This window comes from Anomalospiza imberbis, unplaced genomic scaffold, assembly GCF_031753505.1.
Source record: "Anomalospiza imberbis isolate Cuckoo-Finch-1a 21T00152 unplaced genomic scaffold, ASM3175350v1 scaffold_385, whole genome shotgun sequence".
Classification (NCBI taxonomy): domain Eukaryota; kingdom Metazoa; phylum Chordata; class Aves; order Passeriformes; family Viduidae; genus Anomalospiza; species Anomalospiza imberbis.
The window spans coordinates 74251-94754 of NW_027100000.1; the positions used below are offsets into that span (position 1 = coordinate 74251).

The 20504-nt window shown below is 61.1% G+C and overlaps 3 protein-coding genes and 1 long non-coding RNA gene across 4 annotated transcripts; 2 read left to right on the top strand and 2 right to left on the bottom strand.

Moving 5' to 3' along the window:
* Positions 1-3749: 3749 nt before the first annotated feature.
* On the bottom strand, positions 3750-6997 carry LOC137466669 (uncharacterized). Its single transcript, XR_010995262.1, has 2 exons — positions 6802-6997; positions 3750-6769 (listed from the first exon to the last, which is right to left on the bottom strand). It is a non-coding gene; the product is annotated as an uncharacterized lncRNA (long non-coding RNA).
* Positions 6998-8228: 1231 nt separating this feature from the next.
* Positions 8229-13302, top strand: LOC137466672 (N-terminal kinase-like protein). The gene is given in 17 exon segments (XM_068178363.1): positions 8229-8483; positions 8845-8988; positions 9292-9351; positions 9353-9415; positions 9707-9809; positions 9812-9923; positions 10031-10121; positions 10294-10449; positions 10852-11010; positions 11160-11267; positions 11491-11604; positions 11726-11881; positions 12064-12111; positions 12113-12253; positions 12659-12731; positions 12959-13158; positions 13246-13302. Coding segments are annotated over 17 exon segments (1923 nt in total). The 5' UTR covers positions 8229-8345.
* A 1194-nt stretch (positions 13303-14496) lies between these two features.
* LOC137466667 (tRNA 2'-phosphotransferase 1-like) lies at positions 14497-18725 on the top strand. Its single transcript, XM_068178358.1, is given in 12 exon segments — positions 14497-14557; positions 15105-15186; positions 16213-16271; positions 16273-16311; positions 16313-16372; positions 17291-17350; positions 17352-17387; positions 17389-17467; positions 17875-17931; positions 18043-18059; positions 18062-18155; positions 18559-18725. Coding segments are annotated over 12 exon segments (696 nt in total). The 5' UTR covers positions 14497-14503; the 3' UTR covers positions 18618-18725.
* An 8-nt stretch (positions 18726-18733) lies between these two features.
* On the bottom strand, positions 18734-20425 carry LOC137466673 (EH domain-binding protein 1-like protein 1). Its single transcript, XM_068178364.1, has 4 exons — positions 20307-20425; positions 20053-20126; positions 19238-19352; positions 18734-19017 (listed from the first exon to the last, which is right to left on the bottom strand). The coding sequence occupies exons 1-4, from the start codon at positions 20423-20425 to the stop codon at positions 18756-18758; spliced, it is 570 nt and encodes a 189-aa protein (XP_068034465.1). The 3' UTR covers positions 18734-18755.
* Positions 20426-20504: the final 79 nt, after the last annotated feature.

The window sequence follows — 20504 nt, forward strand, 5'->3', positions numbered from 1 at the left end:
ATTTTGGGGCATCACTCGTTGTCCATTTGGGAGCTTCACAAACCCACCCCAAATCCCCCTATTTCACTATTTAACCCCATTTTCCTCCCCTTTCCCACCCAGCAGGGCTGCGTTTATCCAAAATATCACATTTTCTACCCATAACCCCCACACGCCTCCACTCTGCGGCAAAACCGCCTCAGTCCCGAATAACTTCATTTTCTTAAGGTGCTTTTTAGAAATCTAAGGATTTTTTTAAGGGAGAACTGGTGAGAGTTTTGTGCTGTGGGAGGCGTTGGTGTTACCGGGGCCTCAAAGACCCAGAGGAAATGCTCTGAAATCCAACATTTACAAACTAAAAAAAAAATGAAGAAAATATAAATGTTTGGTAGGATAAAGAAATGTTTTGGAATAAATGTTAGCTGAAGGAAATCGTGAAGGACGCAGGTCCCCCCGCCACCGCCTCATGGGGCTGTTCGTGTGGGGAGGCGCAGTTTTGGGGGGAGCGGGTTATAGCCGAATAAAAGGAGATTTTCCTGAGGGAAATAAGACATTTCTGAGGCAAAACTTGCCATTTCTGAGGCAAATTGGGAATTTTCTGAGGGAAATGAAGCGGTTTTGATACAAATCGGACATTTCTGAGGGAAGTAAGACATTTTCGAAGCAAATAGGGTATTTCTGAGGCAAATCGGAGATTTTTTGAGGGATATCAAACATTTTTGAGACAAACCAGACGTCTCAGAGGGAAATGAGACATTGATGAGGTAAAATCACACGTTCCTGAGGGAAATGGGTCATTTTCTGACGGAAGCCGGTCATTTCTGAGGCACAGATTTCCTGAAGGGGCTCGAGCGATTTTCCTGAAGGAACTCGAGCTTTTCTGAGGTAAAACCAAGGAGAAAAGGGTGGTTTTTTTTAACTGTTTAGTGACTCGGCGCTTCCCCCGCCCAATGCAGAGCGGACGGAGCGATGGCGCCCCGCTCCCGCCCCCGGCGCCGCCCCCGCGGCGACTGCGGCAAACCCGGGGGAGGGGCCTGGCGAGGGGCGGGGTCTCCGCGTGGCCCCGCCCCCTGACGCGTCACTCTCGGATCCCTCCGCGCGCGGATCCCTCCGCCGGCCACGTCACGTCACTTCACCGCGGATCCCTCCGCCGGATCCCTCCGCGGCCGCTCCCGCCCCCGAACTTTTTTTTTTTTTTTTTTTTTTTGCTTGTAAATGGGCGTGGGGGAGGGGCAGAATGAAAGTCGGGGCTGTGGGGGAGGGGAGCGAGCGGGGGGGGGGGGAGGGGGTCTGTGCCCATTTACCAGCGGTTTCGGGGGCGCCCCGCGGGGGAGGGGGCGAGATAAAGTTCCCCTTCCCCTCCCACCCCGGCACTCGCCCCTTTTTCGTGAGGTAATTTTTGTGTGAAAAGTCGCTAAAAAAGCGTCGGGTTTTAAAAAGCTGGGAAGCCTGAAGGAAATGGTGGGTTTAGAGTGAAGAGCTGAGGTGGTTTTGCCTCAAAAAAGCCACTCAGAATGGGGGCTGGGGGGGAGTGGAGAGGCAACCTCCCACTTTGGGTTAAAAAGCGGCCATTTGGGTTTAAAAAGCAGCTGAAAAGCTGCAGTGTTAAGCTTAGTGGTGATTTTTGAGAGCAAAACCTCTGTCCTGTGCCTCAAAAATGGCTTAAACTCACCTTAAAGTGGTGTTAAGGCTATTTAGAAGTTTTAGTGCTATCCTAGCTTTAAAAAAGAAATCGAAAACTGATTTTTTTAATTCTATTTTTTTCCTAAGAAACACCCATGACTTGGTAAAGAGCATCTTTCCATAGGAAAATGCTTTAAAATGGCCTCTCCAGCCTCAGCTCCTGAAGAAAAAGCAGCTTTTGGAATATTTTCATGCAGAAAATACGAACTTTGGACATGTCAGAGTTGCTAATTTAGATTTTAAATTAGGGCTTAAACCAGCTGCAAATGGATGAATTATTGCTGTAAAAATTATCATTGAAATAAACCTTCCCTAAAATCAGGGTATTTCTGGGGCAGTCCTTTTCCAGCACCTGAAATGGCAGGGGGAAAAATTACATTTGAGAGCCTCAGTGGTGGAATAATCCAGAAAATATTTAATAAAAATAAGGAAATATTTTCTCCTGCAGGAGACGCCCCAAAAATGTCGGAACAGCTCCTCCCACACCCCCAAAACGCCTCATCGGTTTCATCAGCAGCTTTAATTGGCCCCAGAGCAGCTTTAATGAATCATAATTAAAGGGTTGGGGAGGGGGGGTTGTCCCCTCCCTGCCAGCATTTTTGGGGTGTTATTTCCTGCCCAGAAACGCCTCAAAATGCTGAAAAAAGCACCTTAAAATACAAAAAAAAAAGCCTTAAAATGCCTCAAAATAGTTGGGTTTTATTCCACTGATTGAAAATAGGGACTTCCATGACTTGGCCTGGCCTGAAATGGGGTAAAAAATGGACATTTTCATGCTTTTCGGTCGTAAAAAAGGAATAAAAATGGTGGTTAGGGCTGTGCTGGATCAGGGTGAAAAAAGGGTTTAAAAAGGGGTTGTTTGGGCTTTTTGGGGAACAAAAACCGGTGAAAATTGGGGCTTTGGGGTCTGTGTTCCCTCAAGAACTCTTTTTCCCCCCCAAGTTTTGTGACCCTTTTGAGGAGAAACGGCGCCTTTTTGGCAGCGGCCCAGCCCCGTGACGCAGCAAAAGCAAAAACCGGAGCAAAATGAATGAATAAAAAAACAGAACAAAACAAAAATCTCTAAAACCACCCGGGAAGGTCGAAGTGAGAGATTTTTAGCGCAGAATTGGCCAAACCGAACAAAAAAATCGCCGTTAAATTTAACCATTTTCGTGCTGGGCCTCGTGGGGCGGCCGAAGGCCCACGGCCTGGGGTGGGGGGGGGGGGGGTGGTTTGCAGTTTGTGAGGGGAAAAAATCAAAGAAAAGGGTAAAAAATGGGAATTAATGAAAAAAGATGCTTTTTCACACTGGGGGCGGTGGATTTGGGGGGGGGATTTTGGGGGTTGTTGCCCTTTTTTGGCGATTTTAGGGACTATTTTGTCGCCCCCGCGGGGGCGGCGCTGGGTCGCTTATAAGGGCGGGCCCCGCGCCGGCAGCGCCCGGCCGAGATCCAGCCCCGGGACGGCCCCGATTCGGCCCGAGAGCGCTTGGAGCTGCTCGATTTTCTACAAAAACGCTCCTAAAATGGCTTCATTTCCTACCGAGAGCTCCGAAAATGGCTTTATTGCCTGCGAAAAGCTCCTAAAGCTGCGCTATTTTATAGAAAGAGCTCCTAAGAGTGCTTTATTTCATGAAAGCGGCTCCTAAATCTTTATTTGAAAAAAAAAAAAAAATAAGAGATGAAAGCTGTTTCCTTTAAGGAAAACTGAGCTCTTAAAGCTGCTTTCTTTCAATAAAAATCTTTTAAATTGCGGCGATTCCGGTAATAGGAAAAGCCGGGGCAAGCCGGGGCACTTTCAATTGAAAAAATGAATGAAAAGCCTTAAAAAAAAAAGCTCTTAAAGCTGGTTTTTATTTAAACCGAAGCTTCTAATGATGGTTTTTAAGAAATCGCTGCTTTCAAAGCCGATTTCTGGGACAAGAGGCAGCTCTCGCAGCCCTTTAATTCTTAATATACTGCAATGTGATACTTTGAAAAAGCCGGAGCGAGCTGGGCGGTTTTAATTTAAAAAGAGCTTTTTAAGCTGCTTTAATTTAAAGAAAGAAAAAGCGCTTGATACGCTGTTTTCTGCTAAAAAAGCTCCTAAAATTAATTTAAAAAAAAAAAAAAAAGCTCTTAAAGCTTAAAAAAATGTAATTTGGTCCCCACGTGGGGCCGGGCCGGGCAGCGCAGGCGGGGGCGGCCGGTTTGGGGTGAAATGCGGCATTTTCAGGCTCAGGATGGATTGAGAGGAGCCAATTTTGAGGGAAGAGCAGGAAAACTGAAGAGTGAAGATGGAGTCGGCAGGGAAAGGAAAGTTTTTCTTCGCAGTGGCCCCATCTGGGGGGAAAAAAGGACTTTTTGGTAAAATGGCGGCAGTTGGGCAGGGGAGGAGCAGAGAGAAGAGAGGAAAAAAGGACAGAAAGACAGAAAATAGAACAAAAAAAAAGGAGAAAATAGAAGAAAATCAGAAAAAAAAAAAGAAAATAGAAAAAATTAGAAAAAAGAAAACAGAAACAAATTGAAAAAATAGAAATTGGAAAAAAGAAAATTGAAAAAGCATAGAAAGAATGGAAAAATAGAAAATAGAAAAAAAAAGAGAAGAAAATTGGAGAATAGAAGAAACTAGGAAAAAAATAGAAAATTTGAGAAAATAGAAGAAATTAGAAAAAAGAAAATGGAACAAATAGAAAATAGAAGAATATAGAAAAAATAATAATAGAAAAAATGAAAATAGACTGTAAATAAATAGAAAAATTACAATTGGGAAAATGAAACTAGAAAAAAGAAAAGAGAAAATTATAGAAAAAAAAAGAAAGACCCAAGTGCTGAAAATTTGAGAAGATGGAAGTGAAAGAAAACAGGGAAAAAACAGAAGAGAGAAAATAGAAGAGAGGAAAAATGAGAGAAAATCAAAGAGGATTTAGACGAGAAAATAGAAGCGAAAATTAATGAAAAAAGAAGGATAAAGGGAGAAAAAGGAAGAAAAATCCTGATTTGGGCCCCGGAGCCGGGAAATTTGAGGAATTTGAGGAAAGTGCCCCAAACGGAGCCGGAGGCAGCGGCCGGGTGAGGCCCCACCCCCCCGGGGGTTTGGGAATTTTGGGGGGATTTGGGGGGTTTTGGGGTTCTGTCGTTTCAGGCGCCGCCGCCGTCGCCCCTCCCCCTTCCCCCTTTTTCTATTAAACTCCCCAGAAATGGGGAAAACCCCCCAAATTCCTCCAGCGCCCTCCGGCTCCGCCGCTCCCGCCGGCGCCGCTCAGTAAGTGTCCAAAATCTTTTGTTTTTATCCCAAAGGCGTCGCGCGGGAGGGGCCGGTGATAAAAGAAAGGGAGAGAAATGATCCAAGAAATGTTTTGTATTTTATTGTTTTGGAGGGGGTGGGGGAAGGGGGGAGGGGGTGTCTCGAGTGTTTTTCCCCTTCAGGGAAGCAGCAAAACGCAGGGAAAAAAGGCAAAAAAACGGTGAGAAAAAGCCGAGGAAAGGGAAAAAAAAAAAAAAGAGGATTTAACCAAGAAAGGCCAATCTGCACTCAAAACGCGCTCAGGAGATTCCGGCAGGGATTTCAGGAGAAAACCCCCAGATCTGGGGAATGCAGAGAAGTAAGAGTCGATTTCATTTCATTTTTTGGGGAGGTCGGTTTTTGGTGGGAAGGGGGCGGTTTTGGGGTGTTTTCCACCCTTTCCGCAGCCGCAAGTGAGAGGAGTCAGCAGCAGCAAAAAGAAGCTTTTTTGCCCCAAAGTGAAGCTGGAAGAGCAGGAATGTGGCTCCGGGAGTTTTCCTTAGGAAAAAAGAAGAAAGTAAACCCTCCCCCCCCCCAAAAATCCCGCGGAGGGAGGGGCTGGAGCAGGCGCGGGGGGAGGGGACAATAATTATGTTTTCAGGTTTTTTCTCCAAAACCAGCAGCAGGAATGCTTAAATTTAGACTTTTGTCCCCAAAACGAGTAAGTGTAGGAGCGAGCAAGGGGAGGGGGAGCCTCAAATTTGAGGCAAAACCCCCCCAAATCGGCGGCGGCAGGTACCGGGTGTGCCCCCCCCCCCCCACCCTGAGCCCCCCCCCGGGACCCGCGCAGGGGGGGTGGGGGGAGGGGCGGCGGATTTGGGGCGATTCCGGCCGGTTTGGGGCGTCGGGAGGCAGGGGGAGCGCGGGGACCCCCCCGGACGTGGCATGCGGGCACCTCCCGACCCCAAATCCCCCCCAAAACCGGCGGAAAACCGCGACCTTCGGGCGGTTTGACCGATTCGGCCGCTTTTCCCCCCAGAATCAATTGTGCTGACAGGGTGGGTGTGTGTGGGGGGGTCTCGTGGGTGTTTTTTACAGCCCCGCCGGCCCTGCCCCCGCCAGAGGAGCCTCCAAGAGCCAGACTGGGGCAAAAAAACCCCAAATCAGGGTCTGCAGGAACAGTAGGGAGCCAGAAATTGGTATTTGTGCCGCTTTCACCCCAAAGTGGGCCACTCCAGGGATGGATGGGGAGGGGGAGCTTTGGGTTTGGCCGCTTTCCCCCCCACCCCAAAATAACCCCAAAATTGCTAAAATTGCCTCAGAGCGCGCTGCTTGTAGGGCCCGCCCCCAAGCTGGGAATTGAAACAAAACCCAGGGTTTTTTCCGCCCAAAAAAGTGCTTAGTCAGCGCCTTCGCATGGTGCCTGGGGAGGGGGAGGAGCTTTTGAACCGTTTCCCCTGGATTTTCCCCCAAAGGAAAGGGATGGAGGAGCAGGTGTGGGGGATGGGGGGTTGGGTGTTGTCTCTCTCCCCTCCCCACAGTGACAGTGCCAAAACCGCCTTGATTCGCCCCAAAATGGACAATTTGCTCCAAAAAAAGGCTTAAAAACTAGAAATTCCCCCCAAAATAAGAGGCAGGAAAAGGTGAGCCAGCAGAGTAAGTACCGGCGGGGCCCCGGGACGCGCCGACCCCAAAATCCCCCGTTCTCGGCCCAAGCTGCGAGGGGGGCGCGTGATTAACCCAAATCCCCGTTTCGGAGCTAATCCTGCACCGGGGCCGCGCCTTGAACCCAAAGCGGCCCTTTCTGAGCCCATTTAGCGCCGGGGGCGCGCGTCCGACCCCAAATCCCCGTTTCTGACTCGTTGTGCTCCGGGGCCGCGGGATTAACCCCAAATCCCCCGATCTGAGCCCATTTTGCGCCCTAAATCCCTCTTTTCGGCCCTATTTTGCGACCGGGACGCGCCTGTGGCCCCAAATCCTTGTTTGTGAGTCTGTTTTGCGCCTGGGCCGTGACTCGGACCCAAAATCCCCATTTCTCTGCCCAAATTGCGCCAGGGGCACATTCTGGGCCCCTAACCCCCCAAACTGCCCGTTTTCGGGTGCGCTCCGGCCCCAGATTCCCCACATTTTGCCCCAGATGGGGCGGGGCCGGTCCTGTTTTGGGGAGGTTTTTTTGGGTTTTTTTTTCCTGTTTCGGGAGGTTTTTTCTTTTCCTGAGAAAACTTTTTCCCGTTTTCTCAGGTTTTGCTTTTTCTCCTCTGGACCCAAAAAGGCCGAAAAAAAAGCAAAAGGCGCCGGTGGTGGCACCCCTGGGACCCCCCGGGGCGGGGTTCGACCCCCCGCGGCGCCGCTGCTGCTGGCCTGGGGCCCTGTTGTGACAGAGACCCCCCACATCGCAACAGAAGCCCCCTCATATCACGACAGGGAGCTTCATATTGTGGTGGAGACCCCCCAGTTTCTCTTCCTTGACTTGGGGAATCTCAAAATCCAGAGAAAAGGGTGACCCCTGTATCCCGACAGGGACCTCATATCGCGACACGAGCCCCCGTATTGTGATAAGGACCCATTATCATGATGGGAAACCCCCCCCGCCATTTGTTCACGTGGCTTTGGGGGACCCATGGCACAAGGGTGGGGGTGATTCCATGTCGTGACAGGGACCCCTTTTGGCAATAGGGCCCCTCATATCGTGACAGGGATCCCCCTGCCCCTCATTTTCCCTGAGCCGCACACTGGGTCACCCCAGGATACCAGGACGGGGGGTGCCCCGTATCACAACGGGGATCGTCTGTCGTGACAAGAACATCTCTCCCCGTTCTGCAAGGGCTTCGTATCCCGACAGGACCCTGGATCGCTCTGAAGACGAGTATCGAGACAGGACCCTCCCGTCGCGACAGTGCTTCTGTATGGGGACAGGACCCCTGTGCCAAGGAGCCAGTGCCATGAGGGGGCGCTGTATCGCAACGGGACCCCCCTATCGCGACAGGGACCCCCAGTGACCAATAAACTGCAGAGTTCCGACCGGCCTTGTGTCGTCATTGGGGCTGGGAGGGGTGACCTTGGTGCAGATGACGTCATTGCCTGTTCCCCATGACGTCATTGCAGCACGGGCTGGGTCTGCTTGGTGACGTCACCACCGCGTCCTGCCGCGTGTCCTTTACAAGCCCCGCCCCTCCCCGCGGGTTTTGGCCTCACCCCTCTTTTCGCCCCGCCCCTTCGTCGTTCTTGGCCCCTCATTGGCTCTTTCAGGCCCCTCCCCAGCCCCTTATTGGCCCTCCTGGGTCCCGCCCTTCGCTCCTCCCATTCTCCACCTCCGCCCTCTCATTGGCTCACCCAGACCCCACCCTTGGCCCCTCATTGGCTCACCGAGGCCCCACCCCGCGGTCCGTCACCGGATCCTCCCGCCCGGCGCCGCCGCCGCTTCCTCCGGGCCCGCTCCGGCCCCGGGACCCTCTCGGACCCCCGGGAGCCGCCGGGAGCCCGGGCCCGGCCCCGCCATGTGGCTCTTCTCCCGGGACCCGGTGCGGGATTTCCCCTTCGAGCTGGGCCCGCCCGATGCGGATCCCGACGCGGACCCGCTCCCGGACCCCGCGGCCCCGGCCCCGCTCTGGCGGCTGCTGCGGGGGCGCCGCAAGGTGGGGGGGGTTGGGGGGAGGGTCCCCGTGTCCCCTCGTGTGTCCCCCTCCCTGTCCCCGCATTCCTGCATGACCACGGCCCCGCCATCCCTGTCCCGAGTCCCCCCCAGTGTCCCCACGACCCCCATCCTTGTCCCCACCCCCGGTGTCCCTCGGTGTCCTCATCCCTTTGTGCCCCAGCTCCCGCTGTCACCTGTCCCCACGTCACCGGCTGTCCCGCCACGAGCCCCCCATCGCCAGGTCCCCGATGTCTCTATCCCCGTGTCACCACTTGTCCCCTCGTGTCCCCCTGGTGTCCCCCCCTTGTCCCCCCCTTTTCCTCCTGTGCTGTCGCTGTCCCCTGATGTCCCCGTGTCCCCAGGCCGACGGCGCTCCGGTGTCGGTGTTCGCCCACAGCCTGGCCCCGGGGGGGGACCCCGGTGCCACCGCCCTGGCCCGGGCGGGGCTGAAGCGGCTCCGCAGCCTCCGGCACCCCAACATCCTGGGCTACCTGGACAGCCTGGAGGTGACGGGACCGGGGACAGCGCGGGGACAGTGGGGACACTGGGGGGGTCTCGGGGACATGGGGGGACACCGGGGGATTGAGGGGATGGGGGTGAGTGGGGGGACATCGTGGGGACAGGGGACAATGGGAGGACAATGGTGACGGGGGAGTGAGCAGTCAGGAGGGGACAGGGGGACACCGGGGGGACACCGGGGGACAGGGACGGTGGTGACAGCGAGGGGACAAAGGAGGGACGCAAACAAGGATTTGGGGGGACACGGGGGGTGACGGCGCGCCGGGGGTGACCCGGAGTGTCCCCCCCAGACGGAGCAGTGCCTGTACCTGGTGACAGAGGCCGTGACCCCCCTGCGGCGGCACCTGCGGCTGCACCCCCCCGAGCGGGGACTCGGGCGAGCAGGAGGTGGCCTGGGGGCTGCAGCGGCTGCTGGTGAGGGGGGCTCCGGGGTCTGGGAGGAATCTGAGGGGGGGTCCCTGAGGGGAGACCTGAGGCCTTTGTGGGGACCCTGCAATCAGGACCTGTGGGAGGGACCCCGTGATCTGGGGGGGGGCCCAGGTGAGTGGGGGGATCCCCAGGTTCTTGGGGGGGTCTCCAGGATCTGGGGGAATTCTGGGATCCGGGGGGGGGCTTCTGAGAGGTTTTTGGCTCCTGGGTGGGAGGGGACCCTTTTGTGTGGGGGGGGTTACCGATATCGGGGGGTTTTTTGCCCCCCCCCCCCAGACGGCGCTGGCGTTCCTGGGGGCCTCGGGGCTCGTTCACCACGCGCTGGGACTCGACGCCGTCTTCGTGGACCCCGGCGGCGAGTGGAAGCTGGGGGGGCTCGAGCGGGTGGCGGCCACCAGCGAGGGGACCCCCCACACGCCCCCCCGGCGACCCCCCCCCGGCCCCAGGACCCCCCCGAGCTCAGCGACCCCTCCCGAGGCCAGGGGGACCCGTGGTGAGTTGGGGAGGGGACATGAAAAGAGGGAGGGGTGGCACTGGGGGGGGCTCAGGGGACCACGGGGGTCTCCTGCGCCCCCTCCCCACTGTCACGGCCCCCCCCAGGGCAGGGGACATGTGGCGCCTGGGCTGCCTCATCTGGGAGGTCTTCAATGGACCCCTCCCCCGGCCGGGGGCTCTGCGCAGCTTCGGCAAGGTCAGGGACCCCCCCTAAAATCCTGGGGACCCTCTGGGCACCCCGGAACACCCGGGATCCCCCAGTTTGACTCCCCCCAAACTTGTGAACCCACCAAATTCCTGCTCACCCCCCAAAACCTCCCGCCATGCTCAGGGGTCCCCCTGAGCCCGTGTCCCCCCTGTCCCCCCAGCTGCCCCCCGGGCTCATCCCGCCCTTCTCGGAGCTGGTGGCGGCGGATCCGGGGGCCCGGCCGGGCCCGGGGCCGCTCCTGGAGCGGCTGCAGCGCCCTGGAGCCTTCCTGGCCTGTGCCCTGGTGCGCACCGGGCTCTTCCTCGAGCACTTCCAGGTCTGGCTTCAGCCTCGCCTCATCCCTGTTCCATCATCCTCATCCTCGTGTTCATTCCTGTCCTTTTATCCTCATCGTTGTCCCTATCTGCTCATCTTTGTGCTCGTTCCCGTTTCTCATCCCCATCCCCATCATCATCCTCATCCCTACCACTGTCTCCTGATTGTTCCTTGATCCTCATCCTCGTCCCATTCCCCTGTTCATTACTGTTCCTTGATCCCTGCTCTTTCATCCTCATCTTGTTCCCATCCCCGTCCCCTCATCATCATCATTATCATCCTCACTTCTATTTCTTCATTCTCCTCCTCACCTTCATCCCCATCGTCCTTCCCATCCCTGTCCCCTCCTCCCCATCCCCTGATGTCCCCCCTGACCCCCGGTGTTTCTGGGACCCCCCGGCAGGTCCAGGACCCCTCGGAGCGCCGGACGTTCCTGCAGGAGCTGCCCCCTCTCCTGGAGTCCCTCCCGGGGCCCTTCCGGAGGCACAAGCTGCTCCCGAGGCTGCTCGAGGCCCTGGAGCTGGGCAGCGCCGACGCCAGCGCCCTGCCCCCGCTGCTGCAGGTGGGACCCCCTCCAAAATACCCCTCTAAAACCTTCCTGACCCCCAAAATCCCACCCACAACTTCCCTGCCCTCCCTGCCACAGGTGGGACCCCCAAAATCCCCCCCAGTAACCCCCATAGCCCCCTGGTGTCCCCCCTGCTCCCCCAGGTGGCGAAAGTCCTGGACCCCCCCGAGTACCAGGAGCGAATCGTCCCCGTCCTCGTCCGGCTCTTCTCGTCCCCTGAGCGGGGCCTGCGCCTGCGCCTGCTGCAGCTGGTGACTGGGAGCACTGGGAGGGACTGGGAGGGATTGGGATGGGACTGGGAAGGACTGGGAGAGTCTGGGATCAGACTGGCAGGGATGGGGGGGGTCCATGGGGTTTGGGGGGGGCATTGGGAGGGGTCCATGAGTTCAGAGGAGGCTTGGGGGGGTCTGTGGGGGGCGATCCGTGGTTTTTGGGGGTCCCTGGGGGTGTTCAGGGGTCTCAAGGCCCCCCCAGCTCGAGGAGTTCATCGAGTTCCTGCCTGAGGCCACGGTGGATTCCCAAATTTTCCCCCACGTCGCCCACGGGTTCCTGGACTCCAACCCGGCCATCCGCGAGCAGACGGTCAAGGTGGGCCCCCAAAATCACCCAGGACCCCCCAACCACCTGGGCACCCCCAAATGGGTTGGATGCCTTCCAAATCCCATCTGGGGGTGCCCCCTGACCCCCATCGTGTGTCCCCCTCCCCCAGTCCATGGTGCTGCTGGCACCCAAGCTGGGGGAGGGTCGCAGGGGTGGGGAGCTGCCCCGGCTGCTGCTGCGGGTGCAGGGGGGGGACGCGCTGGGACCCCTGCGCTGCAACGCCACGCTGTGCCTGGGGCGCCTGGCCCCCCACCTGCCCCCCCAGGTGAGCTCCGACACCCCCCGAACCCCCCCAAAACCGCCCTACGCTGGCCCAGTACCTGTGACCACCCCCAGACCCCCCACCCTGGCGTGGGCCACCCGGGACCCCTTTCCCCTCTCCCCATGTTGTGTCCCCCTACTCCCTGTCCCCCTGTCCCCCCTGTCACTGTCCCCCTGTCCCCCCAGACCCGCCGGCGGGTTTTGGCCCCTGCCCTGGCCAGGGCCACCCGGGACCCCCTTTCCCCCGGCTCGGGCCGCGGCCGTCGCCGCCTTCGCGGCCACCCACGACTGCTACTCGCCCCCCGAGGTGGCGGGGCGGGTGCTGCCCCCCCTCTGCGCCCTCACCGTGGACCCCCACCCCAGCGTCCGGCAGCAGGTGAGGGCCGGGAGGGGGCTGGAGGAATTTGAGGAGGGGTCTGGGTGCTGGCGAGGGACCCAGAGGAATTAGGGAGGGGGTTTGGGTGCCGGAGGTCCCGATGAAATGGTGGGGGGGGGGTCGTCCCACTGAGTGGGGGGGATGGTCATAAAATGGGGGGGGTCCCACTGAGTGGGGGGGGGTCTCAGAGCAGGGGGTGCGGGGGATGATCCCAAAACAACTGAGGGGGTGTCAGGGTGCTGGGGGGGTCCCACGGGGGGGGGGGGGGGGTCTTGGAGAAATTTGGGGGGTTCAGGTTGCATGGGGAGGGTCCCGGAGCAGTTGGGGGGCTCCTGGGGGGGGCTATGGAGGGGTGGGGGTCTGGGGGTGGGTCTCTCACTGTTGGGGTTCCCCTGCCCCCCCCAGGCGTTCCGGGCCATTCGCAGCTTCCTGGAGCAGCTGGAGGCAGCGGCCGAGGCCGGGGGGGCCCAGGAGGGGGGTGAGAAACTGCGGGGGGGAGGGGGGGGGGGGCAAAAATTGGGGGGAGGAGGGGGTCAAAAATTGGGGGGAGGAGGAGAAATGAAGGTCTGGGGGGAAGGGAGGGAACTGGGATGGGGGTTGGGGGGGGGAAGGGGGTGACATCGGGACTCGGGGTGGGGGGGGGACACAGGGGTGCTTTGGGGGGCGTCCCCCCCACCCCGTGACCCCCTCCCCTCCCTCCCGCAGACCCCCCCAGCGCAGCCGGCGTGCCGGGGGGGGGCGCGGGGGGGTTGGGGGCGGCCGTGTCCTGGGCCGTCACCGGTGTCACCTCGCTGACGGCGCGGCTGATGGGGGGCGAGGGGGGGGGCCGGCCCCCGCGCAGCCCCCCCCCCCACGCAGGGACCCCCGCGGGACCCCGGCCGAGAGCCCCGCGGCCCCTCCAAAAGGTGAGAGACCCTCCCCACCTTCAACCCCCCCGCCCCCCAAATTCCTGACCCCCCCCCCAACCCCGAGCCCTCATTTTGCCCCCCCAGAGTCCCGGAGCCCCCCCCCGAGGAGCCCCCCCCCGAGGACGCCGATGGGTGGGATGACGACTGGGGGAGTCTCGGAGGTGAGTTTGGGGGGTGGGGGGGTCACAGTGTGACCCCTTCCCATCCCCTCACCTCTGACCTCTGTGCTGTCCCCCCTTCCCCATCCAGGACATGGAGCTGCCCCGGAGCCCCCCCGCCAGCAGCCCGGAGGAAGTGGGGGACCCCCCCCGCAGCCCCCCGGCCCCACCCCCACCACAGAGCCCCCCCCCAGCGCCCCTCCCCCAGCCGGGGGGGGTGATGAGGGCGAGGGGGGGTGGGGGGTGGGGGGCGAGTGGGGCACTGAGGACGCCTGGGAGGCGCTGCCCAGCCAGCACGGTGAGACCCCCCCCCCAGGACCCCCAGACCCCCCCCGGGACACCCACAGACAAACCCTGGACACACTCAGACCCCCCCAGACCCACCCTGGACCCCCTAGACCCCCCCCAGGACATCCCCAGACCTACCCAGGACCCCCAGACCCACCCCATGACACCCCCCAGACCCATCCTAGAACCCCCCAGACTCCTTTGATGCCCCCCAGACACCCCCAACCCCCCCCCACAGCACTGCCTGGCGTGCCCCCCCACCCTCCAGGACCCCCAATATTCCCCTTGGGATCCCTCCCCGGACCCCTCCCCAATATCCTTGGGACCCCCAGACCCCCCCAGCACCCCCTGAACCCCCAGACCCCCCCATCCCCCTGAACCCCCATTTCCCTGGCACCCCCCTGAGACCCCCCCCCCCTGGGCCTCCTGCCCCCCAAGCGCCCTCTCCGTGTCCCCCCCACCTCCGGTGACCTCGGTGTCCCCTCAGGGCCTCCCCCGGCCGGCGGCAGCGGGAGCAGCAGCGGCGCCGGGAGCTCGAGGCCAAGCGGCGGGCGGCTCCCCGGGGCCCCCAGAAAACTGGGGGCGCGGAAACTCGACTGAGGACTGGGGGGAGCGGGTCCCGGAGGAGGTTACGGGGGGTTAAAATCCCGGTTGGGGTTTTTTTTTTTTCTTTTTTTTTTTTTTTTTTGGTTTGGTTTGGTTTGGTTTTGTGGGGAGGGGGGATCGGTAATAAATTAAAAAAAAAAAAAAAAAAAAAAAAAAAAAAAAAAAAACCCGGAGCCGCAACGGCCCCCGTGAGGCGGCGGCGGGAATCCGTGAGGGGGGACACGTGACCGCGGGGTCACGTGGGGGGCGGGGTCGCGGGGGGGGCGGGGTCACGCGTCACGTGGCCCCGCATGGCCGGCGGGGAGGACGCGAGCGCCGCCCGGCGGCGGCGGCGGAAGGAGGAGGTGGTTTTTTTTGGGGGGGGGGGACCCCAAAATTTGGGGTGGGGAGGGGGGAGGAACCCCAGATTTGGGTGGGGAAGACTCCACGGGGGGTGGGGACACGGGGAGGGAGGCGGGGATGGGGGGACACTTGGGGGAGGGGTGACAAGGACACGAGAGATCGGGGGGACACACCGAGGAGGCGGGGACACCCCACGGGGGGGGGGGGGGGGACATGGGGAGGGGGCAAGAACCCCAAAAATGAGGGGGGGGGGTTACGTATTCCGGGAGGGGAGGGAATAAGGACATGGAGCGGTCGGGGGGACCCAAGGGGGGGACCCCAGGGATGGGGGGGACACGGGGGGGGGGACACAGGGGACATGAAAGTTTGGGGGGGACACAGAAATTAAGGGGGGGGGCTTTTGGGGGATCCAGGTATTGGGGGGTACTGAAGGGGGGGCATTTGAAGCTCAGTTTGGGGAGGGGGGTCTAAGAGTGGGGGTCGCCCGTGGGGGTGGGGGGCTGTGGGCGGTGCCCAGCGGGGGTTGGGGTCACCCTTGGGCCCCCCCAGGACCCCGGGGTGCGGCTGTCCAAGGCCCTGAGCTACGTCCTGCGCCACGGGGCTGCAGCCGAGGGGCTGCCCATGGGTCCGGGTGCGTGAGACCCCAGAATCCCCCCCCAAATCCCCCCAAAACCCATCTCAAACCCCGCTCCCAAAATCCGCCCCAAAACCCACCCCAAATTCCCCCAAAAACGCGCCTCCAAATCCCCCAAACCCCCTACAAGTCCCTTTCCAAAACCCACCCCAAATCCCGCCTCAAAATCCCCCACAAAGTCTCCCCCCAAACCGTCCCCAAAATCCCCCAAAACCCACCCCAAAATCCCCCTCACTCCCCTCCCTGACCTGCCCCGAGACCCCAAACCTCTCAAGGAACGCACCAAGCTGCTGCTGGCAGCCCCAAATCCACCCAAAATTCCCTCTGTGCCCCCCAAATGCCCAATGGGGTTCCCAAAAACACTCACCAGGACCCCCAGCTCGCCCCCAAATGCCCCCTGAGACCCCCAACCACCCCTAAATGGTTCCTGGAACCCCTTGATTGTCCCCAGGAGCCCTGAAATGCTTCCCTAGACCCCAAAATATCCCGGCCCTGTCCCTAAATATCCCCCAGGACCCTCAGCCCACCCCCAAAATGCCCCCTTGAACCCTTTAATCCCCTCCAGGCTCCCCCAAATCCTCTCTGGGACCCCCCAAGTGCCCTTTGGGACCCCAGACCACCTTTGCCGTGCCCTCAAATTCCTTCTAGGATGCCCCAAGTGCTTTTTGGGATCCCCCCAATGCTCTCTGGAAACCCCGAAGCACCCCTCTCCTCCCCCAAACGCCCCTGGGATGCCCCAAATGCCCCCTGGGACCCCCCAGAGTCCCCCCAAATGTCTTTTGGGACCCCCAAAACGTCCCCTGGGACACCCCAAATGCCCCCTGGGACCCCCCAGAGTCCCCCAAATGTCTTTTGGGACCCCCAAAACGTCCCCTGGTACACCCCCAAATGCCCCCTGGGACCCCCCAGAGTCCCCCAGATGTCTTTTGGAACCTCCAAACGCCCCCCTGGTACACCCCAAATGCCCCCTGGGACTCCCCCAAAGGCCCTGACGGGGGTCTCGGGGGGGTTTTTTGGGGTCAGACGGTTTTGTCGAGGTGGGGGCTCTGCTGCGGCTGCGGCGCTTCGCGGGGGTCTCGGAGGGGGGACGTGCGCAGGGTGGTGGCCGCTGACCCCAAGGGTCCGCTTCGCCCTCCGGCCGGACCCCCTGAGGGTCAGAGCCAACCAGGGGCACTCCCTGCCGGTGAGGGGGGGTCCCCGAGGGGTTTTGGGGGGGCTGGCGAGGGGTTTGGGGGATTTATGGGGGATTTGGGGGGGCCCCGAGGAGGTTGGGGAGGTCCTCGAGGGGTTTGGAGGGACTGGAGAGGGGTTTGGGGGGATTGATGGTGGATTTGGGGAGTCCCCGAGGGGTTAGGGGGGAACCCGAGGGTTTGGGGGCGTCCCTGAGGGTTTGATGGGGTCCCCGAGGGGTCTGGGGGGATGGAGAGGGATTTTGGGGGGTTTATGGGGGATTTGAGGGGGTCCTGGGATATTTTGGGCGGGGTCTAGAGAGGGATTTGGGGGTTTTATGGGGGATTTGGGGAGGTCCCGGGGGGATTAGAGAGGTTGCTGAAGGGATTTGTGGGGGTCCTGGGGGATTTGGGGGGTCTGGAGAGGGGTTTTGGGCATCCTGCGTGTGACTCGTGGAATTTCGGGTGGGATTCTGGCTGTCCAGAGAAGGATCTGGGGAATCCCGGGTTGAATTGTTAGAAATCCGGGACGGATTTTGGGGATGCGGGGTGGGATTTTGGGGATCCGGGTGGGATTTTGGGGAATCCGGGTGGATTTTGGGGATTTGGGGTGAGATTTGGGCATCCGGGGTGGGATTTTGGGGATTTGGGTAGTATTTTGGGGATTTGGGGTGAGATTTTGGGGATTTAGGATGAGATTTGGGCATCTGGGTGGGATTTTGGGGATCCGGGGTGGGATTTTGGGGATTTGGCAGGGTGGGATTTTGGGGATTTGGCATGGGATTTTGGGGATTGGGGTGGGATTTTCCGGAGCCGGGTGGGATTTTGGGGATTCGGCTGGGATTTTGGGGATCCGGGTGGGATTTTGGAGCTCCGGGGGTGGGATTTTGGGGGTCGCGGCTGCCCCAGGGGGTTGTGTCCGGGGGTCGCAGGTGCCGGAGCTGGAGCTGACCCCCCTGCGCACCCCCGGGGCGCTGCCCCCCACCCTCGCCCCATGGCACCCGGCGCCGCCTGTGGGGCCCGATCCGGGCGGGGGGGCTGCGCCCCATGGGGGCGGCAACACCTGCACCTGGCGGGGGGGCTGCCGGGGGACCCCGGCGTGTGCAGCGGTGAGTGACCCCCCCCCAAAAAAAAAACCCCCCCGGGACACCCCAAAACCCCCCCGGACACCCCCAAACCCCCCAGAGATCCCACATTCACCTGGCGGGGTGGACCCTGGCGTGCGACCCCTCCCCAAAAACAATCCGGGGCACCTCCAGGAACTCCCCAAACTCAGCGGGGACCCCCTAAAACCTCCCAGTGACCCCCCCAAAGCTCCCAAAACCTCTTTGGCACCCCCAAATCTTCCCCCAAATCCTCTCCAGCCCCCCAAACCCTTTCAAGGACCTCTCAAACACCCTCAGATCCTCCTCGAGACCCCCGAGCCTCCCCCTGCAGCCCCCCAGATCCTCCCAAAGCCCCTCAGGACCCCCCAAAACCCCTCAGGACCCCCCCCCCCAAAATCCCCCTCCCACAGGAATGAGGTCGGACTCGGAGATCGCCATCATCATCGACGGCCCCCGGGCGCTGGCGGGTGAGGGGGGGGTCCCGATTTTTGGGGGGGGTTCCCGATATTTGGGGGGGTCCCCGATGTTTGGGGGTCCCCCCCGATGTCCGTGTGACCCCCCCTGGCCCCTCCGCCCAGACGGGATCCCCTTTTTTCCCGCTCGGCCAACGGGGTGATCCTGACGCCGGGGGACACCCAGGGCCGGATCCCCCCCAAATATTTCCTGCGGGTTCTGCAGCTGCGGCCGCACCGTGAGCGGGGGACCCCAAAACTGGGGAGGACCCCAAAATTGGGGAGGAGTGGGGGAGCGGTTGTTCAGGAGGCTTTGGGAGGAGCCCCGAAACTTGGGGGTCAAAGAGTTTGGGGGGATTATTCCGGAATTTGGGGAGGGATCCCAATATTTTGGGTCTGGGGAGGTCCAGGAGTTTGGGAGGGACCCTAAAACTGGGGAGGGGGGGGGTTCGAGGGGGTTGGGGGGGACTCAAGGATTTGAGGGGGACCCCAAAACTGGGGGGGAACTGGGGGGGGGGGGCTGAGGGGGTTTTGGGTGGACTCCGGCTGTGGGGGGGTGCGGGGCTGGGGGTTGGTCAGGATTTTGGGGGGGGGGGGGTCCTGTTGCCATGGCAACAGCTCCTCTATTCCCCCTCCCCACAGGGTGTGAACTGCCCCTGGACGGGCCCTGGGACGAGGAGAGGGGAGAGACCCCCGGATGAGGATTTGGGGGGGGTCTGAGCCCCCCCGACAAGGATTTGGGGGTCCAACCTCTCCCCCCATAAGGATCTGGGGGGGCCCCACAGGCCCCAATAAAGCCCCCCCGAACACCACGAGCGTCACACCGGCGGGGTCAAACCTCAACGCCCCCCCCCAAAAACACCCGTGGGGACCCAGGACCCCCCCAGTCCTTCCCAGTCCCTCCCAGTTTCCCCCAAATCGGGTTTCACACAGAAATTCTCTTTTATTGCTGCATCCACCGGGATGTGGGGGGGGGGGGTCCCGCGGGTTCCTGGGGGGTTTTGGGGGTCCCTCAGCAGATCCCACACGTTTTCCCTGCGGCCGAAGCGGCGCCGCCGGGGCTCGAGGCTCCGCCGCAGCTCCTCATCCTCCTCCTGCGCCCTGCGGGGGTCGGGGGGCATCGGGCAGGGCTGGACCCCCAAAAAATCCCCCGGGACCCCTCCCCATCCACCCCAAGACCCCCCGGACAGCCCCCAAAACCCCCCCAGGACCTCTCGGTGCCACCCCCGCAGTCCCCTCCTGACCCCCCCCCCCAAACCCCTCCCGGGACCCCCCGGACCCCTCCCCGCTGTCCCCCCCGGTGTCCCCCCGGTGTCCCCACCTGGACTCGCGGCGGTGCCGGTCCCGCACGAGCCGGTCCCGCCGGTTCACCAGTGCCACCAGTTCCTCCAGTAAGAGCTGCTCGCGCTGCCGCTGGGCCGGGGGCTTCTGCCACTCTGGGGGGGGTCCCCAAACGTCCCCCAAAAGGTCCCCAAAGCCCTTTATCCCCCCCCCCCCCCCCGCGGCCTCCTTCTGTGCCCGGCACCCGCCGTGTCCGTGTCCCCAAATGTCCCCAAGCGTTCCCAATGTCCCCCTGACCCCCACCATTGCCCTCCGCCATCCCGTGTCCCCGTCCCACCCTCTGTCCCCAGTGTCCCCCCGTCCTCCCCTGTCCCCGATGTGTCCCCAATGTCCCCTCGATATTCCCAATGTCCCCCCCCATCCCCAGTGTCCCCCTGTCCCCAATGTCACACCCTCTGTCCCCAGTGTCCCCCTGTCCCCAATGTCCCCCTCGATGTCCCCAGTGTCCCCGTGTCCCCAATGTCCCCTCGATGTCCCCAATGTCCCCGTGTCCCCAATGTCCCCTCGATGTCCCCAATGTCCCCTCGATGTCCCCAGTGTCCCCCCTGTCCCCAGTGTCACACCCTCTGTCCCCAGTGTCCCCCTGTCCCCAATGTCCCCCTCGATGTCCCCAGTGTCCCCGTGTCCCCCAGTGTCGCACCCTCTGTCCCCAGTGTCACTACCCTCTGTCCCCCAATGTCCCCGATGTCCCCAGTGTCCCCGTGTCTCCAGTGTCACAACCCTCTGTCCCCAGTGTCCCCCTGTCCCCAATGTCCCCTCGATGTCCCCAATGTCCCCGTGTCCCCAGTGTCACACCCTCTGTCCCCAGCAGCCCCCGCAGTTCCCGGCTCAGCAGCTCAAAGCGCCGCTCCAGGTCCCGCTCCTGCGCCCTGGGGGTGACACGAGGGGACAGCGGGGACAGGGAGGTGTCACCGGGGCTGGCAGAGCCCCCCCCCGCCCCCTGCAGCGTCCCCAGTGTCCCCTCGCGGACGGGGGGCGCAGGGAGGGGACAGAGGGGACACGGAGAGGGGGGCGGCGGTGTCGCCGCGGTGTCGCCGCTGTCCCCTCACAGCAGCTGCAGCTCGTCCTGTCGCCGCACCAGCAAATTCCGCTGCTGCACCAAGCGAGAACCAGTCCCGGAGCAGCCGCTCCTCGCGGGCGGGGTCCGCGCCTGGGGACACGGGGACATCGGGGACACTGAGGGACATCGGGGGACATCGGGGGAACACGGGGACATTGGGGATATCAGGGACATGGAGACATTGGGG